General features: G+C 28.5%; 1 protein-coding gene across 1 annotated transcript; it reads right to left on the bottom strand.

Moving 5' to 3' along the window:
* Positions 1-3,861: 3,861 nt before the first annotated feature.
* On the bottom strand, positions 3,862-5,349 carry LOC129321579 (protein PLANT CADMIUM RESISTANCE 2-like). Its single transcript, XM_054967400.1, has 4 exons — positions 5,280-5,349; positions 4,356-4,427; positions 4,032-4,244; positions 3,862-3,955 (listed from the first exon to the last, which is right to left on the bottom strand). The coding sequence occupies exons 1-4, from the start codon at positions 5,347-5,349 to the stop codon at positions 3,873-3,875; spliced, it is 438 nt and encodes a 145-aa protein (XP_054823375.1). The 3' UTR covers positions 3,862-3,872.
* Positions 5,350-19,873: the final 14,524 nt, after the last annotated feature.

The following is a 19,873-nucleotide window of genomic DNA, read 5'->3' as shown; positions in this document are numbered from 1 at the left end:
TTTTTCAAGGAGAAAATTTGAATAAAAAAATAAATATTTAGGATTTGCCATCAAAACTTTAAAAGGTAATTTTGAAAACCTCTTTAACAAGTGGTCTGTGTATGTGAAAAGTGTTAGGCACCTCACAATACCCATTATATAAATAGTTACCTTAAGTTAAATATATAAATTTATATGGCCTTGAAAATATATCAATTATCCTTAATAAAAAAATAAGATAATCAAAAGGAAAACCTATTTATTTATAAGTTAGACTTAAATTAAGATAAAACCCTAGAGCTTACATACTATTTTGAAAGATCAAAGTCCATGTAATTCAGGGTCAAAATGCGTGTCTCTTGGTTGAGTATTTTTTTTTAAGGAAAACATTAACTATTGATTATTGTCATAAATAATTTCAATGTTGGTTTGTATTTTTTATTCATGAAAATATTTTATTTCTTTATTTATGATGAAATTATGAGAAACAATTTGGAGAAATATTCTGATAAAATTTATGAAAATTTCATATATCCAAAATCCATCTTCTAAATATGATTTATTTTATTTTATTTATTTTAGGAAAATATTTTATTTTTAAATCCTTTGAAATATATACTCTTGATAATTTATCACTACATAAGATAAACTGATTGACTTATAAATATATAAGAACTCTGGAAAGTCTCACATAGTAAATAGAATAAAACCATGTACATGTGATAATTTATTGCCATGGAGGATTATAAATTAATTAACTTATAAGCTTGCATGGAATCTAGAAGTTTTACATATCAAATGGATATAAATTTGCTTTTAATGATGTACTACAATAATTTATGGGCATACATGATAAATTAATTAACTTAAATAATTGCAAGGACTTTGAAAGTCTTAGATGATCAAAAGAATATAAAAGGCTTTGTAGATGCACATGTTGATAATTTATTCCCATGTATGCCAAATTAATTAACCCAAAAATTTATGAGGATTCTGAAAGTCTCTTACAATAACAGATTAAGTAAAATCTTAATAGATATAATGAATAATCAATAAACAAAGATTTGAGATTTGAGTTTTGAAATTGCATTTCTCAAAATTTCTCATGATCACTCTCACATGATATATACCTCCAAATTCAATTATGATGCCAAGATTTCCCATATATTACACTTAAATGCCATTATAAAAGTAAAAACTTTTTCTTAGCCAAGCATCATATCAGGATCAAAAAGTAGTAGACGTAGGCACAAACATTAATGAACTCAAAACCGAAGAGTTAACATTCAAAGCTTATGGATTGTGTATATGGAGTAAGCAAGAAGACAAATGAAGAGGATCCAAACTCAAATCTTAGACTAAAAGACAAGAGACCAAATCAAATAATAGTTGAATATATGAACGACCAAATTTCACATGAAAATCATAAATTAAGGAAAATAGCGGGTGGAAGAGTAACATCCTAAGGTGATCCTATGATTTCCATTTAACTCACTAATTTTCAAGCATTTATAAAGTTTATGAGAGATGAGCTTACCTCTAATTACCTTTATCAATTAGATCTCTTGTCTTACTATTTTCTATTGTACTATTTTCCTCTCATAATTTTTTTTTTTTGCTTCCAATTGCCATGTGGCTCTACCTTTGCTTTCCTTTGTATGAACCCCTACACCTAGGTTTTCTTTTTAAAGTTTCAATCATATCATGATCTATATTTTATATATTCTTATATTATTTTTATTTAGAGATTGGATATTAATTGTTATCTTATCTATTATTATGTTATGATTATTATATTATTTTAGAATGTTCAAATCTTAATATTAAATATTACATTATATATTTTGAGGTTTTCAAATCGTAATGTTAGATTAGATTATATTCTTATTATTATATTATTTTGAGATATTCAAATATTTATAGCTTATTATTGTATTAGATTGTGACTTAGCTTGATTATATTGGTGTCATTTTTTATTATCTTCAAATCAAAGATCTTTTAACTTTTTATTTATTTATTTTCTTGTTATAAAATATTTTCCTACTTTCATTCTTATTATTATAGAGATTGCTTCTATAAAATGTTTTCTTTTTTTTTTCATTTTTCATTTTCTCTTTTTTAATAATTTTTTATTAATTTATTATAAATGTTGCTTTATTTATTTAGAAGGGCCCAAATAAAATATGATGTTCACATGGAGTATAACCAATAATACCCCAAAAAAAATAGGTAGCTCATGTATACCGATAAGTAATAAATTAACAATAAAATACTTCATTAAGTTTTATTGTACATTCCTAGCATTTAATAAGAATATATAAAAGAGTAAATATGGACACAAAGATCATAAAGGTTCCTCATAAATAGAACTACAAAAAGTATTTTTTTTCCTACCCTATAAATAGGACTGTGAGAGTAATTGTCACATCTTTATCTTTTATTAGTGACTAAATAAGGCTATAACTATGATTTGGATAAGAGGGAGTACATTGATTTTACAAAGTGTGTGCCTGTGTGTGGGTGAGTGTGTGTGTTGAATTTTCAGTTTTCTCATTTCACTTGAACTGGAATATTTATATTACATAAATTGATGGAATCCGCTTAATTAATTACGAAAAGACATTGCTCTTCTTATATATAGTGAGAAAGAAAGATGAACTCTTGAAAGTGTTTGTCGATAAATCTTGCTCCACTACAATTCCTTTTTACTTGATTTGGACTTGTTCCAAATAATTATGATTAGATTTAGACCTTACACTACTAAATGTCTGCAGGTGTTACTGTCGGAATCATTTAAAGCGAATTAGTCAACATTATGTTATGTTTGGATATATTCATAATCAATTTAAGGATAAATTTAACCTATATTTAGGATTATTTCATGTAACTATTTCCCTACTTCAATTCACCATCAAATTACCACGTTACAACTTGCATATACCTCAAAGATAGTTAAATATCTCCTAAAAGTTACCATGGTGTGATTAACATCTCAATAAGAGTAATCATAAAACAAGTGCCTTCCTCATACACACACACACACACACACACACATATCTATTGATAAACCGAAAGAGCAATTATAGGACTTCACTCAAGTAATGACGATTACTACAAATTCTGCGTGAATCTCACTTTAAAATGAAAAAACAACCATGATGCCTATTGCTTGATCCAATTGGCTAAGAAAGTTAAATTATCTTATTTTAAAGTTTCAAGTTCGAATCATAGAATACGCAATTATATTAAATAAAAATATCACAAACATTTCTGAAAAACTCATAAGGTTGCAGTTGTTAATAACAATTTTATGCAGCAAATCAGAGGTTTAGATTAATTTGGGCGAATGGTGGTAATGCACCACATTACCCAGAATACCCGCTGATGGGGTAAAAAATAAAGAAATGGAGAAGATATTATGTTGGAATGAGGAAAGTATGGAGATGGTGAAAACTCTACTCGGAAAAAGGATATATACAGAAACTAAAAACAAATCATATATTTATATTAATTAGCTCTCCCATCCCTCTCTTCAATATCCACACATTAGAACTCACTTCTTATATTATATGTTAAACCTACTCTCCCAATTAACACATTCATCATGAAACACACATTTCCCTTTATTACATGAGCCACATACACCAAGAAGACCCGCACAGCCTCTTTCATAGATATCATATAATTACCATATATTCATGAAACACAGACGTCAAGATAACTCATGACACAGCACTAAATCTTCACTTATTCACAAAACCATACAAAAACTAAAAGACTCACAAATAAAATATTAAAGAGACAATATTTAAGTTTACTTATTTCCGCTATATGTCTAAGAGTTATAATATCATAAGTCATAACCAAGAGAACCCCATCAACGGATCATAAGTTAGCGGCTCATGCCACCTTGCACCACCGGAGCTGTCACTGCTACGGCGCCGGGAGTCTGCAATTCCACATTTCCTTGCCATCCTTCAAAGAGAACGTGCAATAATTAATTAAAAGAGTTAATTAAAATAAAATCTCTTAGTTAAGATTAATTAATTACCCGCAGACATATCGAATCCACGAGCTTTGAGCTCGCGATACTCCTGGCAAAGCGCCATGTGAGGGCAGAAGCTACTCACAATGCAATCACAAGTTTCGCTGCCTTCAATCTTATATAGCTTCCTTAACTTTGTGCGATAAATGCATGAATAGAATGACACAAAATGCGTAAAACCACCCAGTATGTAGAATAGTGCTCCTTGCAGAAGACAACCTGCCAACATTTATATGAGAAAAATTAACCATTCAACAGTAATTACATATATATGCACAACAAGACATTGAACATGAGTAAAAAAAATGTAACACAATTAAACTTAATTACTGGTTGCTCCTCTATCTACGATCTCTGCAATTCTTCCGAAGGTGATGCATGGGCACCAGAAAGTGATGCAACCTATTCATTTGAGGGAAAATAAAAAGGAAAGTTTATCAGGAAATGTCACCAAATGTATGTAGACAGAAGATGTTTGATACCAACAGGATAGAAATATTTTTATACATTAATTATCATCTTATCTTAATGTCAAAGTCAAAATTTTTTTTTTAATGTCATTATGAGAACAACTCATTCTAACGTGCTAGCTTGTTAGATCTGAGAGCCTTTTAAACTTATAAACTTCACTTTATATACTTGTGAAGTTTCCTGATATAGGGCCAGGACTCATAACACTATATTCAGTAGCCACATGCCGATCCTAATAACAACATTCCACGTGCCGATACTAATGACAACATTCCTTGGACGACCAAATGTCTCTCTCACTCTTTTGTGTGTGATAGCATGAATGTTACTCCCTCCTATCTGCTTCATAATATAAGGCATTATACTGGTAATCACTTTGAGGTTTTAAGAAAAAATTATTTGAAACCTTGATTTAAAAAAAAACATATTTTTTCAACTATATCCACATTAAATTATCTATATAAGTGCTTTAATAATGTCAATTAAAATTTTAAAAATTATTTTTTAAGAGAAATAATAAATGAAGTAAAGATATAGTTGAAAGAAAAATTATAAGAACTACTCAAGTATTTTGGATCAAACAGAACTTCTAGAAAATATTACGGTCTCCCCATGCACGCATGCAGTAGTAGCTCAACCATTGTAAGCGTGTAAGTTTTATGAACCATTGTTTATATCATTTTAGTGAAAAGTACGTTTGATCAGTGTCTTAATATAATATTGATGCATACCATGGAAGGCTCGAGGACGATATAGTGAGGAGATAAGATAAAGATAACTTACAAGCTTCACAGTCGGAAAAGCATCCGCATAAGCCAGAGGACCAAGAACTTAACTGAGGTTTCTCTGCCATTTTATGAACTGATGATGAGTTTGATTTGTAGAAGTAATGGACAAAACTTGTTTACTTCCTTTCTTAAATAATGGAACAACAAATTTGAAATGTCACTTAAGGATCTCTGTACAAGGTATTCATTACATTTCAAGACCTTATGTAAGTGGATTGTGGAAATTAGAGCCGCACGATCCCCTTCTAACATTTCTGTATCTCATCAAAATTATCGCTTGTGTTTTCAAAATTATTATTATTATTATATTATTATTATTTCTCTATGTTACAGGACTTTCTAAATAAATAAGTTGTGAATCTAAAGCATTTTTATGATATCTAAGATCATGCTGTAATTTTTAGAATAATTAATTATAATTTTTGAAGGCTTCAATGATAATATTATAATCCTTCACAAAAATTGATTTTATCATTTTTTTAAATTTTCTGTGTGTCATTATATATCTTACGGTTCCTGGACGTCATTAATATAAGGTAGAGCTAACGTAATTAATTTTTTCACTTTTAGTTTTTTATTTATTATGGCTTGAATTCCTAGATAGCAGTTTGTTATAATTATTAATTTTAAAGAAAGACAAAATTAAAATGTTACATATTTTTAAAATAATTTTAAGGATAGAATTATCATCTTTAATAAACATGAATTTGGTTAAATTTATCTTATGCTAAGTATGGGAGTGAGTAATATTTAGGTCTTACAAAATAATATTTTTTTTAATAAATCTTTTACTTGTTACATCATTGTAAACATTATCTACTAAACTTTATAAGATATTTTATTGTGAAATTGACATTTAATTAAAAGACGACAATTAACAAGTTGTGGGACAGACTTAACCCCAAGAAGTTCGCTTTTATAATCGTTATGTGGTATGACGATAGATTACTATTATTGCCACATATACTACTATTTCATTTTGTTAGCATATTTATTAGTAAAAAATTCATGATTGAATTTTAAATTGGGACTGAATTAAGTTTTAATAAATTTGTTTTTCATTGTCTTATTTATAAATCACTTCTATAATATTTTATCAGAATCAAGAAAAATTTTAAATCTCATTAACTTTGTCTTAAAATTTAACAAGTTTTCATCTTTACCCCTAATAAATATTCTTAAATCTCATTATTGATATTTTTATTTAAAGCATTTAATAAAGGCAGAAATATAAAAGAGGGGCATTGAAAATTAATAAATGCTTTATAAATAGGATCAAATTTTTTCTTCTCTCTTTGCCCTATAAAAAAAACCAGAGGAGTATTATTTGTTAAAATATAGTATATTTTTCTGATCAATGTTTGTAGCATATAAAATGACATTAATGGCTTTTACCCAAAAAAAATAATTAATAACTAATAATTACATATGGGCTCAATTATGAATCAACGTGAAAAGATAACCTTATTTTGCAGATATTTTCCAACATGAGATGAGGATTTTTGCAATTGAAATCAAATCTGCGTTGGACCACACTACAATTCCTGAGTCATAATATATGTGCACGTGTTGGGCGTCCAAATAATGTGCTTGGGATATTCATTGGGGAGAAAAGATATATACCATTTAAATTTAATTTAGACAACTAAAATTTAAAATTTTACATTTTTTAAATGATAAATTCCTCTTTTTTAGAAAAAAGTAATAATTGAAAGTGACTTTTATTACTGTGTTGTTGAAGTCACAAGGAAGTGAGATGGTAAATTTATTATTTAAATTAATTTTAATTTAAAAAAATAGCGATAAATAAGAGATAGTTATTTGAGTTGAGATTTATGATGAGAAGAGAGCAAAAAAAACAAAAGAAAAAAAATTACATCTAAGTGCCACATAAGGAAACTTATTATTAAGAGGTCTCATAAAATTCATAAGATACTCCTAAATCTCAAATCCTATGTATTTACAACTTAACTAAGGATATTAACAATTAGACAATGATCATTTACAACTTGTGTCATTGCCTAATTGTTAATGCCTTTAGTCAAGTTGAAAATGTGTATTATTTGAGATTTAAAAGTATTTTATGAATTTTATAGGATTTTTTGATGATAAATTTTTTTATGTTGGACCTAAATATAATTTTTTCAAAACAAAAAGCTCAAGAATCATGCTAAAAAAATAAAAAGATCCAAAAATAACATAAAAAGTTATCTTATCACTAGTAGTTTTAAGGGATGAAGATTCACCTTTTATAGGTGTTGGCAGCTTAGCGCACTGGCGTGCTAGAAAAACATGTCCGCCTAATTTGTGAATTAATGGTGAGGTCCTAGAATCCTTTATCATAATTTCCCTGAATGTCCGTCCATAAAAGTAAAAGGAATGAATAAATAAAAATTGAGAAACATGCAAGATTTACTTGATAAGAATAGACATGATATTAATAATAAAAAAAATTAAATTACAACAACTATAATGTAAAAAATTAAAAGAAAAGTGCTAGCATGTTATTACTACTCTTCTAATAGAAGCTTATGATTTATTGGTTACTCGAGAAACTAACTACTCTTACTGTGATGCGCTGAAGGAATTGTGTCAAATTTGCTAAAAGATAACATATTTTTGCTTTGATTAGATAAAGTGTTAAAGCATTTGGGATGCTTTTGAATTATTAGAGTTGTGGTTGTTGAAGATGTTCGAGAGAGTTCGTGTCTGTGGCGGCTTCCTCTTTTATAAGCATAAAGTGACAACCTTCCCTTAACTTCACCTTCTAATATTTAGGGCATTATGTCACGGGCTGAGAGTCTGGCACAGCACACGGCGCCTGTGCGGCGTCCTGAAGGACCCCATAATCCTCAGGACAAGCCTTACCACATACGAATCACACTGGTTTTGCCCTGCCATGGGCTCATCAGGGAGGCGGCACTAGCCCCAGACTAGTTGTGCACTCAGTCCGAAGACTGAGGCAGAATACCCCCAATGCTAATGTCGCCCCCATTACCCATATTGTGCGAGGCTAACCAGCGGATCATTCATTACATTGGTCTTTACACGGTCACGGAAATATCATCCGTGACATTCTCTCACACCTAATCTAGCACGCCCTTGTGCTAAGGCAGAAAGACTCCGCCCAAGGATCGTACGTACAGTACTGCCACAAACACATCAGCTTACTGCTGAGTGGCCACCCGAGTCCTGCACTCTTCGGACCCACTCGCACCCGCGAGCTAACAGGAGTGGAGTCGACAATGGCCAACCTTTCCGCCCGAGTCCCCACTTTTGGACCCACCTGCTCGGAGGCCTTTCTGGAGCGGTGCCAAGGTCGACCAGTCCCAACGTGGGACCCCACAGGCACAATGCAATAAAGTACGTCCTGCTCTGATACCACTCTATCACGGGCTGAGAATCTGACACAGCACACGGTGCCCATGCGGCATCCTGGAGGACCCCATAATCCTCAGGACAAGCCTTATCACATACGAATCACATTGGTTTCGCCCTGCCATGGGCTCATCAGAGATGCGGCACTAGCCCCCGACCAGTTGTGCACTCAGTCCGAAGACTGAGGCAGAACACCCCCAATGCTAATATCGCCCCCTTTATCCATATTGTGCGAGGCTAACCAGCAGATCATTCATTACATTGGTCTTTACACGGTCACGGAAATATCATCCGTGACAATTAGCTGTAGTTCTCAATTAATTAATTCCTATTTAATTAGGTTTAAATTTTCTATCACACAACTCTATGTCTTAATTTATATCTAGCTCATCATTTGAACTTATCCATTAATTAGATATTACATATGTAAAGCAAACATAACATCCCATGAACAAAAAAATAAATATAATTAGAAAAGATTATAAATAAAAAAATTCATGAAATAAAAGTCAAAATAAGTAGTAGAAACTAGTCTATCAGTTCGGGTCCCCCCTGTCTCTAATTAGGTAATTTAGAAAACCACATAATAAAAATAAAAATTAAAACTATTTTAAAAATTTTCATTTATAAATAACAAAGCTAAAACAAAATTAGGGAATAGAGAATAGGAAATAATTCAGCCTCGAACTCTCAGCTTCAAGATGCTTCTGTGAAAATTTTTGAATTACTTGAATGAATGATTGGATGTCTCCTTAAAAGCGCGTTTGCTAAACTCATGTCAATTTCTTACCAACTAAATCATTTTTTATTGTCTAATTATCTTCAATTTTTTTTGTCAATCTACTGTAAAGAAACATGAGATCTAGTCTCCCTCTTAATTATTGTAGGGTGGAGAAAGCCAATGAAATTTCTCCAGAGGAGAAGCTACCAATTTTCAAAAGGAAAGATGACTCAATTTACTCCCTTGCCAAAGCACTAAGGTCTCATTTGATTGCGTGGGAGATCTAGTCAACCTCTTAATTATTGTAGGGTGGTGAAAAGCAAATGAAATTTCTCCAGAGGAGAGGATCCCAATTTTCAAAAGGAAAGATGACTTAATTTATTCCCTTGCCACAGCACTATGGTCTCCAAAAATCACATTGTGATGAGGTCGTGGATGAAATCGGTTGTCACGAGAATTGATGAAACAGGTTTCAAGAACAAGGTCCTGCCATCTATTTGTTATTTAGAATCTTAATATTTTAAATTTCAATGTTAAGCATTTAGTTATCATACATTTATCCATATTTCAATTAATATCACATTGTTAAATTAAAAATTATATTTCTACCAATTCACTAGATGGTTCGATTTTAAAAATAATGTTGTGCATCAAAATGATAAGGGTTAATGATCATTTTTTTCTCCTCAACTTTACCTAAAAGATCAATGGGCACCCCAAATTTAATTATGAGTCAATTTTATTCCTCAATGTTAACAATCCATTCTTCATCATTTTGTCATTTTCTTAACATTTGTTCACTGTTAGTAGATTTTACATTGAATCTTCTTAACATTTTTTTTATTATAAAATATTTGAGTTAGGGTATTTACTGACCTTTCAATGTAAAGTTGAGAGACAAAAATAACCTTCAACTCAATATTTTATAATAAAAAAATTAAAAAATATAATGTGAGATCCACTAATAATAAACAAATAGTAAGAAAATGACAAAGTAACAAAGGAAAAAATCTTTAATATTAAAGGATAGAATTGATCCATAATTAAAATTATGATATGCAATAATCCTTTAAATAAAGTTGAGGAGCAAAAATAATCCTCAACTCAAATGACAAATATGCCAATGAAAGTACAACTTAAGGCATTCTCTATGTATTCTTTTGATTTGTTAAAAAAAAATGCCAAAACATCTCAAGTTTGTTTCTTATTTTTCTCTTTAGAAAACTACACAAAAATATCAAAAAAGTTTTTTTTTCCATATACATGTATATATATATATATATATATTTTGGGTATTTTGGGGTCGAAATATAAATATATATTAAGAGAGTTTGAGATGCTTTATTTTGAACAGAGGGCCTTTGGGTCTGAGAGAGGGGAAAAAAAAAAAACCTATTTTCGGCCACTCAGAATAGAAGGCTTTATGGCCCCTTTTTTTTGGGCCAGAAGGTCTTATTTGGTGAAATGGGGGTCTTTTGATAAAAGATTCCGTTGAAAAGGATAAGATCAGTTGACCGTTAGGAAGGACCCCTCGTCGCGTCCATCAAGGCTCAAAAGGATGAGCATCAATTATTAATAAACTAATAACAAATATCTCCCCCTTGTCCAAAATCAATAACAATGCCAAGTGTTTTTGTCGAGATCGGATCTAGTAAAAAACTGATTTTTTATAAGGTAATTAATATTTGAATTTTTCGTATGTATTTACATTTAATTTGCTTCAAACACAATTAGATGTTAAAGTACAGGAAAAGAAAATTAACAAGGGTTCCATCCTTTTCTTTTTCCTTTCCAGAAGTAGTGTTTTATCCACTATACTCCCCTCGTTAAAAAACATAAGATATTTTTAATTGAATTTTTCCTCTCAATAAAACAATTATCTATTTTCAAACTAACCATATTTTTTTTATATTTATTTCTATTAAACACCTTACAATAAATATAAAGTCATTAATCAATAAAGGTACTTTTAAAAAAAAGAAAATGATTACACCTCGAAAGACTAAAAATACCTTACATTTTTTACATCAAACTCCTTAAAAAATACCTTATATTTTTGAATAGAGGGAGTATCTTATTTTATTTACTATCTCTAATGAAAGTTACTCCCTCTAATTTTTAACGTAAAATACCTTCTAAAAACTACTTATTTTTTAATATAAAATACCTTGTAAAACTTGATGAAGCATTCATGAATTATTTTCAAAAATACCCACATATCTAGTGGGTCATTTAAATGGCATATTTGAATTTAAAATTTAAAGGTAAAACTAATACTTTTAATGAAGGGTAATTGGAATTTGTGTGTGTTTGTGTATATATAAGAACAATCAAAACCTTTAACTAATTTTAACCATTTTTTAAATTCACATGATTTAATTAAAAATATCTTATAAATAGAATTAGAAAGAATAACTTGTAACATAGTCAAATTTTTGTGACTTCAATTTTTTTTTTTATATCACAAGAGTATTGTATATATAATCAGTGTGTATAATAGGGACATAGAACAATTTGACCTTTAAATTAAAGTTCAGAAACATCTAAAATCTTAAGTCTTTTTTATAGTGTAACATTTTCTCTTTACTTTTGAAAAGTTCTACTGTTAAGAAAAACTTATTTTAACTGTTAGCTGATCGAAAAGATGAAAAAAAGGATTAAGAAAATTATAAATAAAGATCCAAAAATTACAAGTAATGATTCAAAAAATTATAAAAAATGACCAAGAATATTTTCTTTGTTATTTTCTTTAATTTTTCATGTCTTTTTCTATCATTTTCTAATCAACTAATAATTAAAATTAACTTTTATTAATGATAAAATTGAGATTACACTATTTTTAAAAGTTAAAAGAGAATATTGCACAAATGTTTTTTTAAAGTCCAAACATTCATAAACTTTTAGTTTATGGTCAAATTTCTATGTGATATGTAATATGTGATTATAAATTTGTGGGATATAAAAAAATTGAAGTCACACAGAATATAGATATATATATATATTTTTTTTTTAAAAAAAAACAGATTAGTTAATTTGGTAGCACAATCTAACTTTTCATGTATTTTTCAGGTTATGGAGATTTCTTATGTTCTCGATTTTTGTTCAAAGATTTTAGTATTCCACCGGGGGAAATGGAGACGCAACTTGAACATTCGATAAAGCTATTCCATTTGTGTGAGATTGCCTGGCAAGCAATATATTTAGAGATTCAGTTATCCTTAAGGTAGCTTATGGATTTATGAATTTGAACATAAATTTTAGATTTAAAAATCTAACACTTAAAACAATATATTCCGGGGGACTTTTTTTATTTGTCTATATTGTCTCAATTGTTCTAAAATTGAAATCTTCACTTGTAAGACACTAATGTTTGTACAAATAAATTCTCTTTTTCCCAAATAAAAAAAAAGTGAGAAATGAGCATTAAAGCTAAAAAAATAGGCTGGCCCGATCTCATAAGGCCAGCCCTTGATGAGCTAGGGACCTAAAAAGGCTAACTCATTTAAACCTGAGTTTCATTTATGACTCTGAAATATGAAGCTCAGCCCTCAACATAATGAGTTCAGGGCTGGCCTTGCGGGCTTCAGGCCTTTTTAATTATTTTTATTTTTTTAAAATTTTTTTATCATAAAAAAAATTACTCCATTCCAATATAATATCCAATCAAAAAAATAATAAGAAAACTAACTAAACAATATCTAAATGAACTAAAAATACAAATAAAATGACAATAAGGTACTAAATAATGGATCAGCCAAGTCAACAAACACCCAATCTAAATTAGATAAGATTAATGAACTGAAATATGAGATTGAGAGATTTAGTAATTTTTTTGGCTTTCCTTCTTCAACAAATATGGACTCATCTATGATATGGAGTAAGATTTAATTTAATTTTATTAAGTCTAAAATAGTAAAAGTTATAAAAATTAAAAAAAAGTATATATGAGTTTAAATGAACCGGCTCATTTAAACCTAAAATTAAATAAGCCTAAACAAATAATTCGTTTAAGTTCAATTTATTATTTTAATATTCAATTTATAAAACCGATACTACTATTATATAAGTTTAAATAAACTGGCCTGACAGGCTCAGCTAATTTTTCCGGCTTTAGAAACGACAATCATCATATATTCCCTTTGTATATGTAAGTCGTTTGCCTGTTTTACAAGAATTAGCACGTTGGAATTAAAAAAAAAAAAAAACCGAATTAGTACGTTGGTCAAAAAAGAAAAACAGTACAACATTATTAATTACTTTATTCTAACAATACCTTACTTTTCCTCAACGGCTCTAACCATAGGATTGACTGACTGACAGAGGATATATTTTCCAAAACGACCTTTTGACCGCTGCATCGTATATAAGTATTGTAAAAACTTGTTTAAGATATTTTTGAGTATTTGTAAGCTTTTATCATTTAAACGATAACCCGTGCATCGTATATGAGTACTGTAAAAACTTGTTTAAGATATTTTTGAGTATTTGCAAGCTTTTATCATTTAAAGGATAAGCATAAAATAAAAAAAAAATTATAATAAAATTTTTTTAAATTATATAAATAGCAATCTGATTATTCAAAATACTACAATTCCATCGAAGTTCTTAAAAAAAATTTGATCATTAATAAATTTATATATACGATCAAATTATCCTGGTAGTAGTATCAAAAATTTGACATGCATGAAAAGTTATAATTTATTATTGCATTATTAAAAATATGAGAAGTAAAGTTGTGATTATTTAAACAAAACTTATAATTATTACTTATTATTTTCATCACTTATAGCAATATCAGAAATTTGACATGCAAACATGTGATTTGTTATTGCATTGTTGTGAATATAAGAAAAAAATTATAATTATTTAAATAAAACTTATTACCATTACTTGTTATTTTTAACACTTATAGCAATATCATAATTTTGACATGAAAAGTTGTGATTTGTTGTCATATTGTTGAAAATATAAGAAAAAAGTTGTAATTATTTAAACAAAATTTGTAATTATTTTAATTTTAACAAAAGTAATTTAGTCATTTATATAAATTTATTAACGATAAAAAAGTTTCTAAAAATTTTAGTAAAATTATAACATTTCAACAGACTAAACTATCATTTATATAATTTAAAGAGATTTTATTATTTTTTTAAAATAAAAAGGATAAAAAATTTAAAATAATTTATTTTGTGTACTTATAATATGTTATTTTATGAAAATTTAAATTCAAATAAAAATTTATTTTACTTTAAATTTTATAACCCAAATATATTAAAGATATAAATAATAAGTTATTTTTATTTTAAAATATGTTGCTCTCATAATGGATTTAAGAAGGAAACACTTACATTTGTGCTATTCTTTCCATTAATGTGAGGGAAAACTTTCAAATTGTGTTAAAGAATAATTTTTTTGGTTAAGTTCTCCCCCATAATTAATTAAAGAAGAAATTTTATTCATCAACAAATATCATTATTTCTGCTATCAAAAATATAATAAAAAATTTGTTACCTATAATATGTTATTCTCACATAAATTAAAATTTAAATAACAATATATTCTAATTTATATTTTGTTAATTTGAAATAAAATTATATTTTATAATTTAAATCTTGAAATTTATGTATTATTTTATACAAATTAAAATTTAAATAATTGGTTATATTTTAATTTTTTTTCGTAGGTACATATTGAAAATGTAAATAACATTTCCTATATATTAAAAAATTGAATTTAAAATTTTTAAAGTTGATATTTGTAAATTTCCTTCAAGTTTTCTTTTTTTAATATTTTTTTATAAAATATAAACAATTTTTCTTTCTTCCTTAAAAAAACAAACTTCATAGAAATTTATAGATATCAATTTGAAAGGATTTAAATCCTAAAAAATTATATATAAAATTTTTTTACTTATGTATATCAAAAATATAAAAAATAAATTATTACTTCTATATATGTTATTCTCATAGAAATTAAAATTTAAAAAATAAAAAATTCTTTCTTATAATTTGTTATTTAACTTTGTATTTTATTTTACAATTCATTATTTTGTACCTATACAAAATATAAGTAACAAATAATATATTGCATACCCACCTTTTTTCCTATAAATTTTATGTCTGCTATTATTTTTTTTACAATGGACCCCACATTTATTTTTTCTACAACAAAGCTCACATGATATTTTAACAATAACAACACATAACATTTTAATATATAAAATATTTTTATATCATTATTACTGTTCATTCAACTGTAGATGAACAGAAAAAAAAGGTGCTTTGCATATATGTGTATATATATATATATAGATTTATGATAGTTATTAAGAGTGAAGACAAGAATCAATGTAATTTATAGATAATTTCAATAAAGTAACTTGTGTTTTTTTTTAACCAAAAAAAAAAACTTGTTTTGTTTTAGTAATATAGTTAAAATTATTTATGGATAACAAAATTTTTAGTTGATTAATTTTTTATTGATTTGGCTTTTGAAATTTTCTTCCATTATTAATTCGATCCTTCTTATTTAAAGAGAAGGTAATACTATTAAATCCAACACAGATAATGAAATATTGATGATAGCCATGTTTATCAATGAAAAAGAGGTAATTATCCATATAAAAAATAGACTTGAATTTATTTTCAAAAAAAAAACAATGTGAGAAGCTATATTAAATTGATTTAAGTACTAATTTGTTTTCATTTAATTACACGTATATGTCAAGTCATTAACACACTTTATACATTAAATTAATTTGAGAGTTTATTTGCATTTTAAAATATAAATAACTAACATGGTAAGTTAATAAAATGTAAAAGAGCAAATTGATAAAAAATAAATTTAATAAAAGATCAAATTGATAAATAAGATAAGATTAAAATTTCATCATGCTAATATTTTACGTTAGAGGTTAGAAGCGAGTTAAGAGTAGGTTGATTTATTAAAATTTGTTAAAAAGTTACGTTTCTCACTATGTATGTTTAACAATGCCATGTTCTTTTAATTGTATTTATGTACTTTTTAATGTGTGTGTATTTGCTTCTTTAAAAAAAAATTTGCATATCAAGAAAAAATTTAAAGCTCTATATATTATCAAATAGGATTTACAAAATTTGAATCAAATAAAATTTGAAGAAAATTTTAAGTGTATTCTCTTTATTTGTCTCGTCTCATCTCCTGTGAGAATATTTGTATAATGTATTTCCCTCCACATTTTTGTTAAGTGGACCCTGGTAGGGGTGTTCATGATGCCTAATGACCTAGTATGCTCGCCCAAACCTAGTTAATTTTTACCCAACCAGGCTTGAAACAAGGCCTTAAATGTTTTGGGCACATTCGTTCTGGGCTAATGTGCAGGTAGGGTCAAGTAACGGGTAAGATATGTTGCCCTGCTTGTTTAGCCTAGCCTGAGTATTTTTTTTAATTTGTTAAATAATTATTTTTTTAATTTAGACTTACTAGAGTAAAGGGAATCGATTGAATGAAAAAAGGGAGGAAAGGATTAAGGTTAGATTTTTTCTATTCTCATTTCATTTACCTTGGCCGTCAGTATCACTCTCCTTTCCTCTCCAATCTCCTCTCCCATCTAAACTCTTAGTCTGAAGTTTGATCCTCTCCCATTAATGGCGTGCAAGTTCAATCACCCTCTTCCCTCCAATCTCTGAATTGATGTTTGATCTTCCCCTTCTCTCTCGTGTTCGAGTGTGACTGAGCTTGATGAGTAAAGAGTGTTCTCTGTGTTGCATTGTCTTCGACTAAGCAAAGGAGCTTGAGTGCTTGACTGAACCTGATGTCTCTTGGTTTGTCACTCTCCAGTCTTTATAGCATAGTGCCGCTCCTAACTTCCTTTTCCAGTCTATTGGTCTGTTGCTCTCATCGTATAGAAGCTCCTGCCTCTCAGTACCTCATGGACATTCTCATCTCTCCCTTCTCTTAAAAGTGATGAGCCGAATCACCTTCACTCTGTCTAGGTTTTTTAATCTTTCCCTTAAATTAATATCACACTTGACATTAGCTATAGTGTACCTAAAGTGAAAGTTCTGAGATTTAAGCAAAGGAAGTGGGCAAGAAATTCACAAGAATGACTACGCTGCTTTAGATTACCTTTGCTATAGTTTTTGGAGTTATTGTTGGAATTTGATCACTTTCTATTGATGCTTTCTATTTTATCTTTAAAACATTCTAGATTTTTATGTTCTTTTATCTTTTTGAATTTGGATTATGATTTGAATAGTGAATAGAGTTATTGCCTTCCCTTTTTCTTTATAATAGATAGGCTTGTATGTTCTTTTATGAAACAAAACCTTTATTTCTATTGTAATTTTGTGCCATATCACTTGACTTACTCTATCCTTTTAAACTAAATTTTGGCTTTTCTACTTTTGATTAATTTTTAGTTCTATAATTTTATTCCTTTGCTTTTTAAGGATCTCTAGTTGAATCTTCTGAATGTTGATACTTTTTCTAATAATGATGTCCTAATTTGATATACTATAAATAGTCTTGAAAGTTGGACTTGGATTACATTTTGGAGTTCTGTATATATGAATTATTGTTGGATTTGGATTACATTTTGGAGTTATGTGTGTGTGAATTATTGTTGGACTTAGATTAGATCTTTCTTAACTAATAATTTATGGTTCTGTAATTTTTTTATGCAAGTATAGAGGATTAAGCTTTAATTGCATCACCCTTTGGAACATCTCAAACACTAACCCCTACTAGACCTATACAAACCCCAACCCATACTACACCTACACAAACAACAACCCTTCTACCTCTCCCTCCCCTTGCACCTCCCCCTCTTCCACCTTATGCTCCTTTAACTAAACACCCATAGAATATGTCAAACAAGTAACAAATGCTGAGAGGAGGGGTTGAAAAAGGAAAGAAAAGGAACTCAAGCATACATAGGAGGTATGAGATTATTTTATTAGGTTACTTATAAAAGAAACTAATAGTGAGTGTAAAGTAGCCTGCAAGTATTATCATATGACTTATGCTTTTGATCTATCATGCCATGGGACACATTTTTGTTGAGGCACATCCCAAAGTGTCCAAAGAACCCTCAAAGGCAACCAATGATAAGAAACAAGAAATGATAAATCTGTTATCTAGAAGGACAAGTGGGAAAGGAAGATTTATAGTCACTTATGTCTATGATAAGAAGAGGTATAGAAGAGCTATTGCTAAATTTATTATATGTGATGAGCAACCATTCATAATTGTTGAGAAGCCTTCATTTAAAAAATTGTTGAATAAGTTTCAACCTCACTTTCCAATTCCTTCAAGAACAACAATTGTAAGGGATGTGTGACAGCTATATCTTGGTAAAGTAAAAGTGCTAAAGAAGTTTTTAAAGTAATGTTTTATATGTGTTTGTCTCATGTCAAATTATTGGACATCAAACCAAAATTTTAATTACTTATATTTGATGGCACATTTTATTGACAATGAATAGAAGCTTTATAAGAGAATCCCTAGTTTTGTTATGATTGAAAATCATAAATGTGAAACTATAAGGAAGACCATTGAGCAATGCTTGTTAGATTGGGGTATTGATAAGATGTTTAGCATAACTAAAGAAAATACTTCATCTAATGACAAAGCTTTTGGATATCTTAAAAAGAGGTTGAGAAGTTGGAAGGGCTTAATTTGTGGAGGGGATTATCTACAATTAAGATATTTTTCATATGTTCTTAATTTGGTGATCAATGAAGGTATCAAACACATGAAAGTTAGTTTTGAAGCCATTCAAAATACTGTGAGATATGTTCACTCTTCTCCTTCACACTGTCTAAAGTTTAAAAATTGGGTTGAATCTAAAAAAAATAGAAACCAAAAGCCTTGATGTTAACACTCAATAGAATTCAATATATTTGATGTTGGAAGTTATAATGAAGTTTTAAAAGGTGTTTGAGTGGATGCATGATAAAAATGATGATTATATTGCATTTTTCAGCTCCAAGCAAGAGGGAGGTGTTTTTTCTAATCCTATTCTTAAATATTAAAAAAATGCTAGAGTCTTTATCAAATTTTTGAAGGTCTTTTATGACATAATCATGAAATTTTCAAGCTCCCTTAATGTAATATCAAATGATTGTTTTCACCAAATTACTCATGTTCAATAGATGTTGTAGTAGCATATTCTAAAAAATGGTAATATTTTTAGAAGAGATGAGTTTTATGATGTAGATGAAGTTTGAAAAGTATTGGGGTCAGGCAGATAATATGAATCTATTATTGATTGTGGCTATAATTTTGGATCCTTGGTATAAATTAGCTTATATAAATCATATGTTTGAACTCCTTTTCAATAACACTAAAGAATGTGCATTTATGATAGATAAGGTCAAAACTTATTTGTATTGATTGTTTGAAGAGTATTCTGTTGGGGTTTCTATTGAATCAAGGCCTACCCATGCAAGTAATACATCTATAAGTTCATTGCTCACTCTTGATGATGACATTGAAGATCTAGATGAAAT

Source organism: Prosopis cineraria, unplaced genomic scaffold, assembly GCF_029017545.1.
Source record: "Prosopis cineraria cultivar Desert tree isolate PC_DT_omini unplaced genomic scaffold, ASM2901754v1 PC10, whole genome shotgun sequence".
NCBI lineage: Eukaryota > Viridiplantae > Streptophyta > Magnoliopsida > Fabales > Fabaceae > Prosopis > Prosopis cineraria.
This window is presented reverse-complemented; position numbering and strand designations above follow the sequence as displayed.